General features: G+C 42.5%; 3 protein-coding genes across 3 annotated transcripts; 2 read left to right on the plus strand and 1 right to left on the minus strand.

The window, feature by feature from the left end:
• The first annotated feature begins 447 nt into the window (after nucleotides 1-447).
• On the plus strand, nucleotides 448-6042 carry si:ch211-153b23.7 (uncharacterized). The gene is made up of 7 exons (XM_056601218.1): nucleotides 448-788; nucleotides 2386-2536; nucleotides 3109-3252; nucleotides 3619-3771; nucleotides 3887-4144; nucleotides 4402-4527; nucleotides 4663-6042. The coding sequence occupies exons 1-7, from the start codon at nucleotides 652-654 to the stop codon at nucleotides 4906-4908; spliced, it is 1215 nt and encodes a 404-aa protein (XP_056457193.1). The 5' UTR covers nucleotides 448-651; the 3' UTR covers nucleotides 4909-6042.
• Nucleotides 6043-6136: 94 nt separating this feature from the next.
• Nucleotides 6137-10183, plus strand: LOC130391034 (L-threonyl-[L-threonyl-carrier protein] 4-chlorinase-like). Its single transcript, XM_056601219.1, has 7 exons — nucleotides 6137-6230; nucleotides 7070-7226; nucleotides 7477-7723; nucleotides 7817-7908; nucleotides 8189-8328; nucleotides 9661-9765; nucleotides 9899-10183. Exons 1-7 carry the CDS (start codon nucleotides 6216-6218, stop codon nucleotides 9974-9976), a joined length of 834 nt encoding a protein of 277 aa, XP_056457194.1. The 5' UTR covers nucleotides 6137-6215; the 3' UTR covers nucleotides 9977-10183.
• Nucleotides 10184-11927: 1744 nt separating this feature from the next.
• On the minus strand, nucleotides 11928-15829 carry LOC130390498 (glutamine amidotransferase-like class 1 domain-containing protein 3, mitochondrial). Its single transcript, XM_056600489.1, has 5 exons — nucleotides 15482-15829; nucleotides 13845-13957; nucleotides 13269-13440; nucleotides 12863-13064; nucleotides 11928-12318 (listed from the first exon to the last, which is right to left on the minus strand). The coding sequence occupies exons 2-5, from the start codon at nucleotides 13950-13952 to the stop codon at nucleotides 12126-12128; spliced, it is 675 nt and encodes a 224-aa protein (XP_056456464.1). The 5' UTR covers nucleotides 13953-13957; nucleotides 15482-15829; the 3' UTR covers nucleotides 11928-12125.
• Between the last annotated feature and the right edge of the window lie 550 nt (nucleotides 15830-16379).

The following is a 16379-nucleotide window of genomic DNA, read 5'->3' on the forward strand; positions in this document are numbered from 1 at the left end:
AACCATCGACCATCGATGTTCCCCTAACACAGAACCCATATATTCAAAGCACCCGGAAGAATATTACGATTTCAGCTGATTAGGTCAATAAAGAGAAATGTCAGAGGAAAGTAATATCTAATCATTGTTGGTAACTGTGGTATGAGTGGAATAAATCCCTTACGTAAACGAACGCACACACAAACACACACACACACACACACACACACACACACACACACACACACACACACACACACACACACACACACACACACACACACACACACACACACACACACACACACACACACACACACACACACAAACAGCATAAGGTGAACTTGCCCACACACCCTTAAACATAAACACATCAGCCTATCGTTGCTATGCATGAATGGAGTTTCCAAAGTTCCTACCCAGACACGTAACACTTTTTTTCAACTTCCTTTTCTCAAACTTAATTTAACAGCATGCGGAGGACATTCTAGTCCATTTCCTCTTTGGGTTAACTCGACAACTGACTAAAACATATTTACTCTACCACCCTACAATCCTGTGTGTTAGCCCCAGATTTTACAAACAGCATCCATTCGTCTTTATCTTCACATTTGCATGTTTCTTATTTGCTCATTTGGTCGGAGGGTGGTTTTGTGAGCGATCTGTCACACCATGGAAGATGTATCGCTGGCACTGCTGTCACTGCCGTCGTCACCCTTACCGTCAGCAACAGAGAATGATTTTACTAGTATGAGCCAAAGCAGCCGTCCCCCACGGAGCCAGGAACCTGAACACACGCTGAAACCTGGGTATGTATGGCTCGAGTTTCTTCATTGTGGCACTGTCAAATATGGAAAGGTATACACATTGAAGTGTGAAAGGTTTTAATAAGTCTGCTGGGTGGGGGGCTGTTTGATGTCTTTCGAGACAGGCTGAATTTGGTTATCTATATTGGGGATTTTATGAGGGTTGTGTTAAACTTTCAAAAAGAGTAATATAATGATGGAAGATGATGGCATGTTTGTTCACAACCTAATCATTCACACCATGTGGTAGGCCTACATTTGATGAGGTATGTCTGAAAGCATGTACTATGGATCCAACAACCAGAATGTTGCAATATATGGTGACATGTAGTATAATAAGAATATATAGGCCTACAACAAAATATAAACAACCAAAACCTCTATTGTTCTTTTCATGTCACAATAATCACATAAAATGATCAATTAAAAACGAGGAAAATCCATGAAAACATGTAACCAAGTTCATACCATTACGAAGGAACAGTTGTAGTTGAACTAATGTAAACCGGTTTTAACACAGCAGTGAATACAGATTTAAATGCCATGGACGTGTTATGTGGCCATTACTTTATGGGTAGGAAGAAAATGGTGGGTTGTTTTTAGCCTTTGATGAACCATAAGGAGATATATTGTACCTCAGGGTGAAGAGGTGACCATATGGTGTTCCTCCAGAAGATGCTCATATGCTTGAAAGCATATAATTCATCTTTTTAATTTCCTTATCTGGGCCATGTCACTTATATACAATTTGAAACCTAGCAGGCAGCCTTCTTGATCGGTTAAAAGGAAAGATGCAATGCAAAAGTCCTACCGAGAGAGATAATGAGGCACGGGTTTGTGGGTTTGAAACGCCAGCCTGTATGCATCAAACGTTACCATGTGTCACCAGCTCATAATAAGGTCATCGCCACTCTTACTTCAGTTTATTTCGTATCGGTTGAACCTCTTCCTCTATATCAGTCTCGCTTGATAAACAAAACTACGACTTTTTTCTGACTTGCGTTAAGGGATTTATAGATTGTACAAAGGAAACACGTCTGGCTGATTGTCTTGCTACTCAAATTAATCTATAACCATGAGATAAGACTTGTGGAATTCATAATACCAATCAAGGGATAAGACATGCAGAGGACAGACCTTTTTACTGCATAAACCCATGTTTTCAGTAAATTATATGCATAATACCCTTAGTTTGGAGACACCAGCATACATGTATGTGTGTGTGTGTGTGTGTGTGTGTGTGTGTGTGTGTGTGTGACATGTGTGTGTGTGTGTGTGTGTGTGTGTGTGTGCGTGCGTGCGTGCGTGCGTGCGTGCGTGCGTGCGTGTGTGTGTGTGTGTCCGCGGGTTTGTTTATAATTGCTCCCATCGTATCGTATCTGAATCCCTCTCAGAGCTCTGTGTGAGGGGGAGTTGAATGTTATTTTTGACAAGAGCATGTGTTCAATATTATTAATGACACTGGTCACCACTCTGCGTGTGTGTGTGTGTGTATGTGTGTGTGTGTGTGTGTGTGTGTGTGTGTGTGTGTGTGTGTGTGTGTGTGTGTGTGTGTGTGTGTGTGTGTGTGTGTGTGTGTGTGTGTGCATGCGTATTACAGGCTGAAGGAAGTGTGTGATGGAGAGGAGAGATTTGGGACTGCTGAGGAGAACTTCTCCCATGTCAGCGAGAGTATGTCGGTCACATCGGGCGACCAAGAGAAACTCCTCCTGCTCAACAAGAACCTGGAGCTACGCAGAGTCAACCAGGAGGTACACATCATAAACAATGCTACACTCACACAGCCTTTCTTGGCCACCTTGACAAAGCGGCAGCCGTGACCACCTGTTTGTGATCCCGTCTGGAAGCTACCAACGTGAAGTTCCTCTAACGGCCTATAGGTGGCTCCCAGTGGTTGGATGCGACCTAAGTTTGACAGTCTTTGATCTTGACCCACAACATGTTTATCTTCAAGGTTATATGCTCCATTGAAGCAGAGAAGTAACAACAATAAAATGTCATTTTCAGTGTAATAATTATAGTACTATTTTCAATGATATATTATATAATATATTATAATAATTCTAATATTATTACATTATGGAGAATATTATTGATTTTATTATAACACGACGGTGACTACATTTTTCTTTATAATGTATTCGATTTTTTGTACTTTTTTCATCTTAAACAACATTATGCAGTGGAAGATTTGCGTAACCTATTTTTACACAACACCACAGATCAGACGCTAGTGAATTTGAGGTCCGTGCTGCTTCTGCTGCTGCTGCTGCTGCTGCTGATGATGATGATGATGATAATTATGATAAAAACGATGTTTCAGCTGATGAAGCTGAACGAAGAGTGGGACAGGGTCTATCGCCACGCCACCGCGGACCTGCAGCAGAGGCTCGAGTCTCTGGTTCAGGAGACCGCGGCTGCTAAACAGCTGAATAAACGACTGCTGCTCAGAGTGGAGAACCAACAGGTTAAGACGCACATACACTCTAGGCAGAGTTCTGGGTTTGAAACCCGTTGTGCGCAGTTGTTGAGCAACATTCATAACCCCTACCTGTTCCTGCCATCTCTCTAAAATTCCCAGTCAAACACACTGGATAAAAGGGTCTAATAAAGCAAGACATATTTAAAACATTAAATCATAATCGATCAAATCTTACAATTTAACGTATAATTGTCATCATGCAAGATGTATAGATATTGTCCCATGTTTAACAGGAATTAATTAAGCCTTTCAGTGAACATAGTTTGTAAATCACAGCCTCACGCTGAGCATACGGCAGCATGTGTGTCATACATTGTCCCGTGTTTAACGTGGATTCATTGCGATTTGCAGAGTACGAGGGACTACTACGAGCAGAGCCTCCTACAGGAGCTGAAGAAGAACCAGGACCTGCAGGACTACATCCGCCAGCTGGAGGGCAGAAGGGCCCAGAAGCACGCCAATACCGCCCACACAGCCCGCACAGACCGCACCGCCGACCAACAGGTGCTTATTCTCTCTGCTGAGCTCCATCAGTGCGTGTGTGTGTGATTAAGTTTACCCATGACCTTCATCACCTTTCAAATCCCCCCCTTGGTTTCTTTCCGTGTCCGTCCCACAGGGTCTCCGTGATTTCGTCCACATCCCAGAGCCCACTGTGTCCCCCTCCTCTGATATCCGAGCTACCCCCGCCCCCCAATCCGCCAGCTACGGCTCAGGGTCCCGAACTCAAGGCGGCTTCCACCCCTCCTCCTCCTCCTATGCCTCTTGCTTCTCCCCGTTCAATCACCCGGAGGCAGGACCGCCTGACATGGGGACGCAGTACCGACCAGACGGAGACCAGGATCTGAAGGAGCAGCTTCAGGCCCTGAGATGTCAGGTGGGTTGTTGCCGGTTCCCGAATCCTAAATGTTTTGCTTTATTCTCTTTATTGTGATAGGAAGGTGCTGTTGTCATCGCCGCTGTTGCCAGGGGAAGATTTGTGGGCTGTGGGAGTTTAGGGCTACTCGCGTTGTTTTGGTGGTCAATTGGCGCCACCCAGTGGTGATAATTAATGAATCACCGGAAATGGGAACGTGATGACGGTAGAATGAGAAACATGGTAAATATTAAATCAATTTAATATTGTGTCACCAGACGCAGATCTATGAAGCAGAGTTTCAGACAGAACACAAGGACCACAAAAACACATTGCAAGAAAACCGGAGGTTGAGGAGGAAACGAGAGGAAATGCGTCAACAGGTGGCGCTGTTGCAAGAGCAGGTTCGTTCTTTGATAGAAAATATTATAAAATAATTGTATCAGTTCTGTCGGCCATATGTCTTTCTCTACATTTAACGTTTTATTTGTGCCTCATTTTCTCAATTAACCCCAACATATTTGTCATGCACGCGGCAGCTTAAGGTCTATGAGGATGACTTCAGAAAAGAGCGGTCAGACAAGCAGGTACTGCAACGTCTGCTTGGGAAAAAGAATTCCCCCACCAAGGATGCCGTACTTGTTCATCGCTGCAATAACGAGCAAAAACCTCCAGGTGGCGACAAAGGAACGCACAGTGGAGAGAGAGCTCAAGGACAAAACCATCCGCATAGTCCCAATCAATGTTACATCGGTACTCTCTCGAATGAGAATTTAGATTACTGATCCTAAATTACCCAAATTACTGATCTAAAATAATATCGATCTCAAATCTGTCTGAAAGGGGCGATTATATTTCGTTCGCTCACATTTGTGAAGACCAATCATGAATGGGCTATTAAAAGCGAATACTGGAAAATAGTCGTAAAGTGTCTTTAAAGGTTTCAAATCACCAGCCCCTGGACTAGTCCCTTTATAAATATACTTAGATCCGCCCCAGGCTCTGTGCCGTCTCCCCCAAGACATTCAGCCATCCAATTGGAGGACTGGATCCGAGATTATAACCGGGGCCCTGACGAGCTCCGATTATTAAAAATCTAGAATGATATAGGCCCTAATCTTTAGACATTAATCCAACTCTTACAATGTTACTATCATGTAAAGCGAATTATTATTATTATTTTTTAATTTGTTTAAATAATAATACCTATATATTTTTTGACAATTCATATAAATTATGCCATCATATTTATGTTATGCCGTGTGTGTGTGTGTGTGTGTGTGTGTGTGTGTGTGTGTGTGTGTGTGTGTGTGTGTGTGTGTGTGTGTGTGTGTGTGTGTGTGTGTGTGTGTGTGTGTGTGTGTGTGTGTGTGTGTGTGTGTGTGTGTGTAACAATAACTCATTCTCATACATAGACAGAAGCCTCGACCGAGTCAATGTGATATGTTGATGAGGTCCGGATGATGACATTTCAATAAAATGCTCACAAACAATCATACTGAGAGATGCGTCCCTGAATAGCCTACTTATTTCTTCATGTGAATAGCAACTGGTGCATTGCCAGCGCACCTGATATCGGGGATTTTCCCCCAAAACAATAATTCCCAAATCCATCCACACCCTTAACACACGCACTCTTCATATTTGATCCTTCATTCTGTCTAATATTAGGCCTACATGTTTAATTTTATCCCTTTGCCCCTTTAAAGCACCCACATAAAGAGAGCCTTCAGCCATGGATTCATCACCAGGCCTGTTTGACTGAAACTAAGGTTCCATGCGGTTCTGTCGGCCAGGAAGGAATGCTTTGTGCGGACAGATGGGAACTTACCTGCCTGTCTTTGATAATGATCTTGTTTAGTTGTTCTATTTCCCTGTAAAGTCCCACAATGAATACACACTTTTAGGCTGAAAAAAATAGAACAGCTTCCGCAACTTGTCAATTGACTCCCAAAGATTTTCCGGGCACAGGGTGAGGTTCCAGAGAAGGCAATAAGGAAAGGCTGCACACGGAGAGAAACACACAGGTAGGGTGCTGTGTGCCATAGCCTACCATTGGATGTTTAACCTCCTTTGGTTTTGGTAATAAGTAATGATTCTGAAAGAGGTAAGTCATTCAATAATTGGTAATAATAGGTGTAGGTGTAATGCTGCTAATAATAATCACAACAATAATAATATATGACAAAAATATTTAATTTTCAATTAATATTTTTTCCCCCTCTCAAGTTATCTGTTCACACTTGACATTACTACGCGTCTTGGGTGATCCGATCACAAGTGAACAGCTAGTGTGAAGAAGACGCATTGGGGATGTATTAGGATCAGACCGCTAAGACCACATTCGGAGGTGGTCTGGGCCGCATATGCCAATGTAGGCTATGTGGGCATATGTAGCCTAGTATTCGTATAATGTATTATAAAATATCACAACTCAATTTTATTTTTATTTTATGTTAGAAAGATAGGCTATTGTACAATCAACAGATATTCAGCTATCTGATACGGGAAACCTAAGCCGTGATCACCGGTATAGAGTCCCGTACGTGTAGTAATGATGATCTTCCCTGGACGGTCGGGCAGCATGCAGAACTCATCTTTACATAGAAATTATGTGGTCAAAAGTTCGACACAATAGGGGGAATATATAGGCCTAAGTACCCAACCATGCCCTAGCCCTATACCCTACAATAGGCCTACAGGTTCAAATAACTTTCGATATTGTGTCTATAGTCTCACAACATGCTTGATCATTTGCAATTTGCCGGCTTTCCCTTAAAGCGTTTGTTTTAATTGCCCCGTCCCAAAAAGAAAACGCATGCGCTCTTTATAAGAAAAAGACTCCCATGGCACGTCCTCCCGGTCTGCGTACAAAACAGATTAAATTAGCAAGTAACAGATTCTATTTAGCAGTGAATGCTAACAAAGGGGTCGCTGTTTTTCTAGTTGAATACAGGAGCAAGAACAGCAGAAGCAGAGATGAGTGCACAAAAGCTACAGGACACCTACAACCAGCAGGGTTACGTCTCAGGGCTGCCTGTGTTGAGCCCTGCGGAGCTGTCGGACGCCAGGCAGGCATTCTCTGCCCTGGAGGAGGAGTTTGGTGAGTAGGCTTACCACAAGAAGGACTGATGTAGGAGTGTGTGTGTGTGTGTGTGTGTGTGTGTGTGTGTGCGTGTGCGTGTGCGTGCGTGCGTGCGTGTGTCTGTGTGTGTGTGTGTGTGTGTCTGTGTGTGTGCAGCCAATTCTTATATTGCCTTACAAACTCCACAGAACCGATAACCAGAGTTTAACCGCTACTAACTCTATTATAACTAGCACTGACGCAACTCGACGCCTTCCTTACACGGCAGGTAAGGAGTACACCCAGTACAGCCTGCACAATGTCCACCTGCAGTACCAATGGGTGATGGCTCTGGCCAAGAACCCCCGGCTGCTGGAGGCCATCAAGTCCGTCGTGGGCCCCGATGTCCTACTGCTTGACTCCCGCTTTATCTGTAAATACCCGACATCCGGCGCTGGTGCTGCCACGACGGATCAGGCCGATGGGACCGTCCCAGAAGACCAGCTCCCCTTTGTGGCCTGGCATCAGGACATGAGGTACACTATGCATCCAGGATGGGGTCTGGCTTCCACAAGACTTGGTGGGATGGTGGTTGGGTAACTGGGTTTTGGGTGTGTTTGTGTGTACAGGTATTGGGGCATCGATGGAGGACCGGTGCTCTCTGTGTGGCTGGCCCTGGACGACTCGCTGGAGGATAACGGAGCGCTGAAGGTTATACCAGGTAACACAGCTTTTTGTTTGGTCTCTTCTGACACTCTTCTATCACTCGCTGTGTTTATTGGCCTTGTTCTGCCTTGGTTCTAATGTGTGCTAGATCTATAAGCCCCATTGGCACATCAGAACTTTATTTTCTTCTCGTTCCTTCATTCTTCTTCTATCTTTCTTTCTCGTGCCTTCGTTCTTTCATTCTGTCATTGTATCAATTTTTCATTTATTATTTTCATTCTTTCTTTTTCATACAAAATAATGTTCATACCAGTGCCACCTCATTGCCCGTATAGGGACTCACCGCAGCGGCATGCTACCACATGAGCTAGCTAAGCGCCATGGCAACATGCTGTCGGTCAACCAGGAGATCCCTGAGCACCTGGTGGACAGCGGGAAGGCTGTCCTCTGTCCCCTGTTGGCCGGACAGATGTCTGTAAGTGATGACAGTTTGTTGTTGCATGAGAGGCCTTGGCTGTATTTCATACTTTACCCTAGCCTGGCTATTGCCAGACCAAGCTCAATCGTAGGTCGCACGGTGACGTTGGTCTGGGGAAGCTGCGGTCATTTTCGTCAGCTCAAGAGGCGTGATCATCGGGCCTAGTTCAACTGTCTCCCTGTCGTCCTTGTGTTAAACCAGCCAATAGCGCACCAGGGGTGGGAGAAGCCCGCTCGGTGATTGGCTCCCATTTAAATGTATCGGAAGCAGAAAGAAATTAATTGCTCTTCTCCAGAACCTTCTGCAAGGCAAATTTAAATCGCCGGCAGAATGGGCAGGGCTACCAAAGCTAACTTTACCTCTCTCTCATAAACACAGGGGAATTGCTCATATATACTCGCGAAAGTCTGTTCCTATAATGATTCTCACAAATACTACAAAGATTACTTAGTAGTTAGCTACATACTATGCAATACTACGTTAAAGGGGATTATTATGAAAACAACACTTTTCCTGGGATTTGGGGTGTTTTTTTGGGTCTCTGGTGCTCCCACACGCATACAAACTTTGAAAAAAGTCTGTACATAATGTTTTGAGTGAAATATGCATTTCTGAAATAATAATCAAGCCTACGTAGGGGCACAGTTGAATATTACCTCCAACTTCCCCACTCCCCTCCAATCAGAGCATAGCTAAGATTTTATGGACCAGCGGACGAGCAGCTCCGGCGGGGGGAACTCGGTGGCAGCTCAGCTCCAGGAGCACGATCCCTTTCTCTGCTGGCGGTACCGCCAGAGCTGCCAGACTGCCGCTGAAGCTTCGGCGGCAGTCCGGAGGAGGAGACATGGAGGAGAAAGGAATTGTACTCCCGGAGCTGAGCTGCCGGACTGCCGCCGAGCTACCTCGACTGGATTTTTCAGCTTCCAGAGGACGCCCGCCGGAGCAGCTGGACTATTAATAATAATATTATATATAATATTATGATTATTATTATTATTATTATTATTATTATTATTATTATATTATATTTTATCATATAGATATAGAGCTCCAGGAGTCCGCCAACGGCAAAACAATCCCTTCTCCTCCATGCTGTGGTTCAGTCTGACAGCTCATTGGTCAATGTTTACTTGTTGTGAAAACCCCATGATATGTCTCCTTTAAAGAATTTTCTGTGTACCTGAGAGCATTTCACATGTGTATGTGTGAGAGATAAAGAATAAAAAATGGCCCATCCGGCCTCTCGTTTGTAATTGGTGCAGTCTCACAATTAAAGAAATGGCTTTCGGCCTGTATTATATATTCACTGTTCTTTGGCGACTTTTGTAGATCCATGACGGATTCCTGGTTCACGCCAGTGACCCCAACATGTCCCAGAGGAGGCGCTGTGGTCTGGTGATCCGTTACGTCCCACCCTTTGCCTACCCCATCCATGTGAGTACCGTGAGCCGTTCCACTGTGATGTCAATGATGAGGTCATGGTCATGCACATGGGTAATGCCGTCTGCTCGTCTTTGTGTCCATCATTGTGAGTGGCTGACTCTGTCTGTGACTCCGCCTCTGATAGGACCTTGACCGACCCAGGAAGTTCAATGCAGTGGTGTTGGCCAGTGGAACAGACCAGTTCAATCATTTCTCCAGCTGAAACCTTTTCCTTTTCTACCTGTAACTGAATATTTACACATATTAAAAAGTCATACACTGTTATGGTATGACCTTTAGGTCTATGAAACGACCACCTTATATTGTATTTGCTGTGATGCGCATGCCCTGTGAACAATGATTTGATTTATCTTAACCTGTGTGATTTGTTCATCTACATTTATATTGGTGTCAAATAAAAAGAAAGTCATACCCAGGCCTGCAGTGTGCATTGTTTCCATATGAGCCCTAAGCAGGAATAAACGGTATTATTATTTTCCACTTTCATCCATAGATGAAAGTGTACAATAATTCTTCTTCACATACATGTCATTAATTAACAGGTTGGGGTCTAAACCAACAAATTCAAACCTTTCAGCTGGGATAATCATAACCTTGTTATGTTTGACCACACACCTGGTTGACAACACCTTGACACACGTTTTGGAGCACGCGAGGTGACATGAGACGAAAAGATTATAAAGCGCACTGCGCTTTTCTAAGCCATGTGTGGGCTTAAAGTTGAAATATGCCGCCTTCAAAACACTCGGAAGCTCTTACGTGTCTTTACATAAACCTTCCTTCTTCAGAAATAAGAGTGTCCAGGAAAAATGTATGGATGCCCTCAGGGGGCCTCTTTGCGCTTCTTTGCTGAATCAGATGAATCAGTTATTATTATTACTTGCGATTGTTGAACATGAGAGAGAATTGATCAGGGGACGTTTATAATTATAGGCTATAATGTATCGTAATGCAAATGTTAGAATGGGTGTTAAGTTTGCCTCTTAGTGCTTGCTGCAAGTTCAGCTGCAAGTTTAGTCTATCACTGTAATAACAGCGTAATGGGCAGCCATTGTTGTGACGTGAACAAGGAGTACTCGGGTAGCTTTACTTCCGCACGAAAGTCCTAGCAAAATCTCAGACCCAACAGAGTGTTCAAAGCACTTTCCTCCGAGCTTAAGGTCCCAACTTCCGAAACTCCTTGAAACTCTGAGCTTTTTTAAGACGGCAGTATTATACCACCAGGTGTGAGTGTGATTAGCCATTACAACTTGACAACACCTTCACCACTTGATCAACCTGCCATGTATAGGGCACTTCTATTTACCAAAACTCTACAGCCAAAGCTATGATGATGCAGTTAATTACAGTTCAACAATATAAACAACTTGAAGCGGTCCAAAATATTATGTTCAGTCATCACTCTCAACCCACCTGCTTCAACCCTGACAAAGCTTATGACCTACTTTATGAATCATTCAACAACAGCCTTCTAAACCTCTAATTATGTCCCATATTCAGTGTGTATTTCACTGCCTCAGTACAGTATTCCCTTGCATGGTTCAGACGCTCCACGCGAGATTAATGTACCTACTAATTAAACTCAACAGTCGTTTCTCAGAAAATGAATGGCAGAGATAATTTATTATACTCAAAACAAAAGGTATAAAAGTATCATTTTAATAATCAGAATCCTTTCTAAATGCCGCTCATGGGAGCGTGGGCGGACCTTTACTCTATGGTGGCGGGACACATTATCAATATTGTCAACAATGTAGGTCAATAATGTTTACTATAGCTTTCAACGATTAAATGTTCCATTGTGCCTCCACATTTGTACCACTGAAATTGTGAATATATTATTCTGCAGATTTCTGTTGTAGTTTACTTTACTATTGGCAAGATTCATAATATATATATTTCTAAACAAGCTAAGTTTCAGTAAAGCTTTTTCATAAAATAATGTAGTGTTTAAAGTAAGTTAGAACAGTGGTCCACTAATTATATTTGTTTTAAGCACAGCACACCGACTTTTCTGCAGACTTTTCTGACTTAACTGGAGAGGTCACAACTGACCTTTTAGGCAGCCTTGGCTTTATAGTTTCGAGTCAAATTTTTAATCTGTGAAAGGACACATTGCCATAAATCAATAAGACACGTGGAGTACGGCACCTTATTTCAAAAAGTTTATTACATATTGGTTGAATCAACAGATGAAACGAAATGTCATCTGAGGATGGTGCACAAAGATTAATTTGAGTTCAAATCATACAATGTAAAAACCAAACAATGTCAATTTACATATACATTTAGGGCATTTAGCAGCACTCAAACAACAAAGAGTAAAATTCCAAAAGCACAAAGCCCTTTTCCTAGGCCAGTTTCAACAGCTCTGAGACCATGACGCCGATGCCATCAAACACCTCGTGGAAGGCAGCATTGCACATGAAGGCGCTGGTGGTGACCAGCTTGTTCTTCACGTCCACGTGGGCCTCTCCAACGTTCTTGTTCACGTGCGTGCAGCCCATGTCCTTCATCACGCCCGCCGTCTGGGCGTAGGGCCACCTGTGCAAAGGAAACCAACATTTCAATTACAAAGTAGTTCATTATTGAAAAATGTTCTAGAAAGTAGTAGAAGTTTATTACAACAGTAGACCCCCTGAGTGGTTTATTTGGTCTATACCACAGCTACCAACAATTATTAGATATATTCATTACTTCCATTTGTTACATTATTGGTATATTGAGCATTTGGTTTTCGTGTTGCCAAGAAAACATGTTGTCGAATTCTATTTGATTGTTTTAAATATTAGTTTGTGGCACGACATCGAAATACTAAAAGGCAGAGGTGCACACCCATGGAACGTTTTTGATCAAACACATACATACATACATCCATAAATACATACTTATATACATACAAACATTTATAAATAACTACACCCATGATTAGGTGTACTGTTAAACAATAACGCAGGACACCTTTACCTCAGCAAGGTGCATCATTTCTCCCCTTTAGTGCCATTCTCCACGAGAAGCCCTATGGTTTGATCTGAACATTGATTGGCAATAGCATACATGTCTGCGGGTGAAACACAAGGACACATACTTTTCACACTCTTTGTCTTGGCCCACGGTGATCTCGCAGCCAGGCAGAGCCTTGGCGGCCAGCACTGGGGAGATGCAGCACATGGCAAGGGGCTTGCCCGCCTGCCTGAAGGCCTTGATGACCTTCTCCACCTGGGGCTGGACGGTGTAGTCCTTCCCCTTCACCGCCCAGTCGCTCAGGTTCTTAGCCACTCCGAAGCCCCCTGAAGAAGGGAAGGGGTAATCGGTGGAAATTAACACACAAAAAAAAAAATCAGAAATGAATGATTGCACATAACTAAACACATTAAGAAATACAAAGTAAAACCATAAATAAATAATGCCTCAATAGGCCTAACGGAACCGACGACTGTAACGTTCAGCTACGAATGATCCATTGTAGTGTCTGAATTGGGAGCCAATCGCACCTGGAATGATGAGGGCGTCAAAGTCTTTCACGTCCAGCTTGGCCAGGTCGGTCACGTCGCCCCTGGCGATACGTGCGCTCTCCTGCAGCACGTTGCGCTTCCCCTCCACGGGCTTCCCCTCACAGTGGTTCACCACGTGCATCTGCTCCGTGTTGGGAGCGAACATCTTCACCTGGTGAGGTGAGGAGGGAGGATCATTTACAAATGCCCAAACCATGGTGTTACCAAAGTAGTGGAGGATGCTGTGTATTTGCTGTCAGATAGAGACTCAGGCACCAGAATACAGGCAATGATAGATACGGGACTCTCCCATTTTATTTGCAACATAAATTTCTTAGTTTTACTATTAACCTTTGCTATTTAGTCACCCAGCAGCCATTTTTAAATGACCACAAGGAGCAAAGGGATCTTGTTGAATGCCTACAGGTAGACGGTGGGCCTCTTGGTTCTGACCAAGTACCTTAAGAACCCAGAACCCCCCCCCCCCATCGTTTAACGAATAACCACTGTCACAGTCGTGCCAGTCCCTGCAGTGAGGCTATGTGTCCATCTAATGACCTTTAACTTTCCCCATACCTTGGCTCCAGCACGACTCAGGTGCACCAGTGTGGCTGAAGCCTCGTGGATCTCTGTGCCATCGTACACGCCACAGCCAGAAAGCAGCACTGCGACACGCTTTGCCATGTTTCCTGTAAGTCAAACCTTCGTTCATCACACATTGAACTGAATATATCTGGGTGCACACACACAGATCCACTGTATATGAAGAACAAACAGTTTATTTTGTTTTATTAATTATTATGTAATTAAATATATATGGAAATAACGATAATACATTCATCTCAATATGACATGATACAAAATGTAATTACTAACTATCTGATTGATTATATACTCCCTCTTTAACTTATTATTATATTTTTGTAAAATGTTGTTTTGTATACGTTTTTCTCTATCATATCATTTTAAGATTCATATCGGCAAATGTAAATAAACAGTTATAGTAATTCAATTATGTTTGAATAATTTTCTTGAGCAATGTTGATTCCGAGTCTGTGTAAGCATGACATGGCATCTTATCTGTTGACCGCCTGGCATGTTCACATTAAAGATTCAAAGGTGCGAAGCAATGAATCCACCAGAGAACCGCTGCCAGGTAACAAACCTCTGTACGCGTCACAGAGACCGTTCTTGGCAACTGTATCTAGTTACGTATCTAGTTGCTCCGAATGTGTCAACACGGGGAAAGCTGAGTCTATTAGCATGACTTTGCTTAGTTTTAACTGTTAAACTTGAATTCATCAGACGCTTTTCATTTGTGAACTTGTTTGCATTTGTGTGTGAACTGGTCTGTATTTAGGCCTATATGTGAATTTTTGAGACTCTCCTGACATGCATTTGTTTCAACGAGGAACTCTCTGTAGCCAATCGGATGCCTCCCTCGTTTTCAGCCAATCACATGACTACAGTGACTGGGTTTTTACATCTAGCGACGTCAGGAGAGTCTCAAAAATCCACAGATAAATACAGTTCAGTTCACACACAAAGGCAAACAAGTTCACAAATGAAAAGCGTCTTGTTAATTCAAGTTTAACAGTTTATATACAGATCTAACAACATTCAAATACGTTTTTGATGAAAAATGCTAATATTTTTTTAATTAATATATTTGTGGTTTTATATTACATTTATTTAAAACAAGCCACATTTGTGTGTGGATCAGAAATGTGAATCAGAAAACTTTTTGTTTATGGATTTACTTTACATTTATACATACCGATATCCATTTGTGTGTGCATTGAAATGGATAAGTTAGAAGAGACTAATTTATGTATAAATTACAAAAAACATTTGTGAATCCTTCTCTGTGCATTCATTATTAATGAGACTATTCTGACCCCATAGATAGTAGGTGATAGGCATCAAGGAAATAAAGGCATGAAAGCCTATTTTTTCTCATAATTTCCAGCGACCGCACCACAACAACCGCCTCCCCTCGGCGGTTGGTGTGAAAGCAGCCCGAATCAGACTCCCAGATCTTTGTTTTTGACACAATTAAAGTGTAGTGCAACGCAAAAATGATTTAAACACCAAGGCTATTAAAATAAAGACATAATTGGTCCATTTAATCTACATGGTTTTCAAACTTTCAATCAATATCGTGTAAGAAAACTTGTTTGCGACGTTCTAATATTAAAGTCAAGTTCACTGACCTTGGAGGGTTACTTTGTTCAGCTGGAAGATGAGTTACGTGCAGGTTCTGTTGAAGAGCGCCGGTGAATACTGCCTTTACCAATGAAGCTCAGTGTTTTATAGGCTGCTGACTCATTCTTGAATGTTCCCTCCCACTCATCAGAGCATTAGTTATTGAGGAAGTGCCCTTCTAAATAACAAGTATCGCTTTGTGTATGCCTACCCAACAAAGAGGTGTATTCAATAGAGTAAAAAAAATATATATATTTTGTTGATTTAGAGAGATAACCGGTTTGGGGAAAATCCCTTTCTGTTGCCTCCCGGGAAAGGTGCGCCGCTCGATTGTCTCCGGTGGGCGTGACTTCAAAGGACTGGGTGTCCAGGGTGAGTATGAAGTGCTTTCCTCATTCGACATCCAATAACAAGCATGGCTCAAGACTCGCGCTCTGTTCATTTTCCAGTTGGCATTTTAGGGATCTCCAGTGGTAAGAAATAATAATTAACATTTTGATGCGTCTAATTTTATAGATATAATATGAGAGACTAATTATTATAATTAAAAATGATAATTTAATAATGTTTAATAATGTTGTAATAATGTTCATAAATTAAATAAAGATTACATTTTAGACCTTATTGAAAATTACAAGGCTTTGTAATTTTCATTACAAGGCTATGCTTTTTACAAAATCCCACTATTAATGCAAGCATTGTTGGAAATTATTCATACAGCATTGTTAGTGTTGTCAGGCTAATTGTCCTTGTAACAAAATAAAACAAAAAGGTAGGAATCTTAACTAAATTGCAGTGTACTGTGTAGGCCATTGGGTGGTGCAGCCCGTGTATAAGTCTGTGTGTTGGTGCTTGGCACTTGTTTCTACGAACATCTGTACTGTACCGACAGTGATATATTTGGGT

The sequence above is a fragment of the Gadus chalcogrammus genome, chromosome 10 (assembly GCF_026213295.1).
Source record: "Gadus chalcogrammus isolate NIFS_2021 chromosome 10, NIFS_Gcha_1.0, whole genome shotgun sequence".
Taxonomy (NCBI): Eukaryota; Metazoa; Chordata; class Actinopteri; order Gadiformes; family Gadidae; genus Gadus; species Gadus chalcogrammus.

What these genes read in the sequence shown, in the direction of transcription:
- si:ch211-153b23.7 (XM_056601218.1), top strand. Translation starts at nt 652, where the DNA reads ATGGAAGATGTATCGCTGGCACTGCTGTCACTGCCGTCGTCACCCTTA. An exon ending in GAACACACGCTGAAACCTGG is followed by an intron (nt 789 to 2,385) that starts GTATGTATGGCT and finishes TGCGTATTACAG; the next exon opens with GCTGAAGGAAGTGTGTGATG. An exon ending in TTCAGGCCCTGAGATGTCAG is followed by an intron (nt 4,145 to 4,401) that starts GTGGGTTGTTGC and finishes TTGTGTCACCAG; the next exon opens with ACGCAGATCTATGAAGCAGA.
- LOC130391034 (XM_056601219.1), top strand. An exon ending in GCCTGGCATCAGGACATGAG is followed by an intron (nt 7,724 to 7,816) that starts GTACACTATGCA and finishes TTGTGTGTACAG; the next exon opens with GTATTGGGGCATCGATGGAG. An exon ending in TGTTGGCCGGACAGATGTCT is followed by an intron (nt 8,329 to 9,660) that starts GTAAGTGATGAC and finishes CGACTTTTGTAG; the next exon opens with ATCCATGACGGATTCCTGGT.
- LOC130390498 (XM_056600489.1), bottom strand. Translation starts at nt 13,952, where the DNA reads ATGGCAAAGCGTGTCGCAGTGCTGCTTTCTGGCTGTGGCGTGTACGAT. An exon ending in TGAGTCGTGCTGGAGCCAAG is followed by an intron (nt 13,441 to 13,844) that starts GTATGGGGAAAG and finishes TCACCTCACCAG; the next exon opens with GTGAAGATGTTCGCTCCCAA. An exon ending in CAAGACAAAGAGTGTGAAAA is followed by an intron (nt 12,319 to 12,862) that starts GTATGTGTCCTT and finishes TCCTTTGCACAG; the next exon opens with GTGGCCCTACGCCCAGACGG.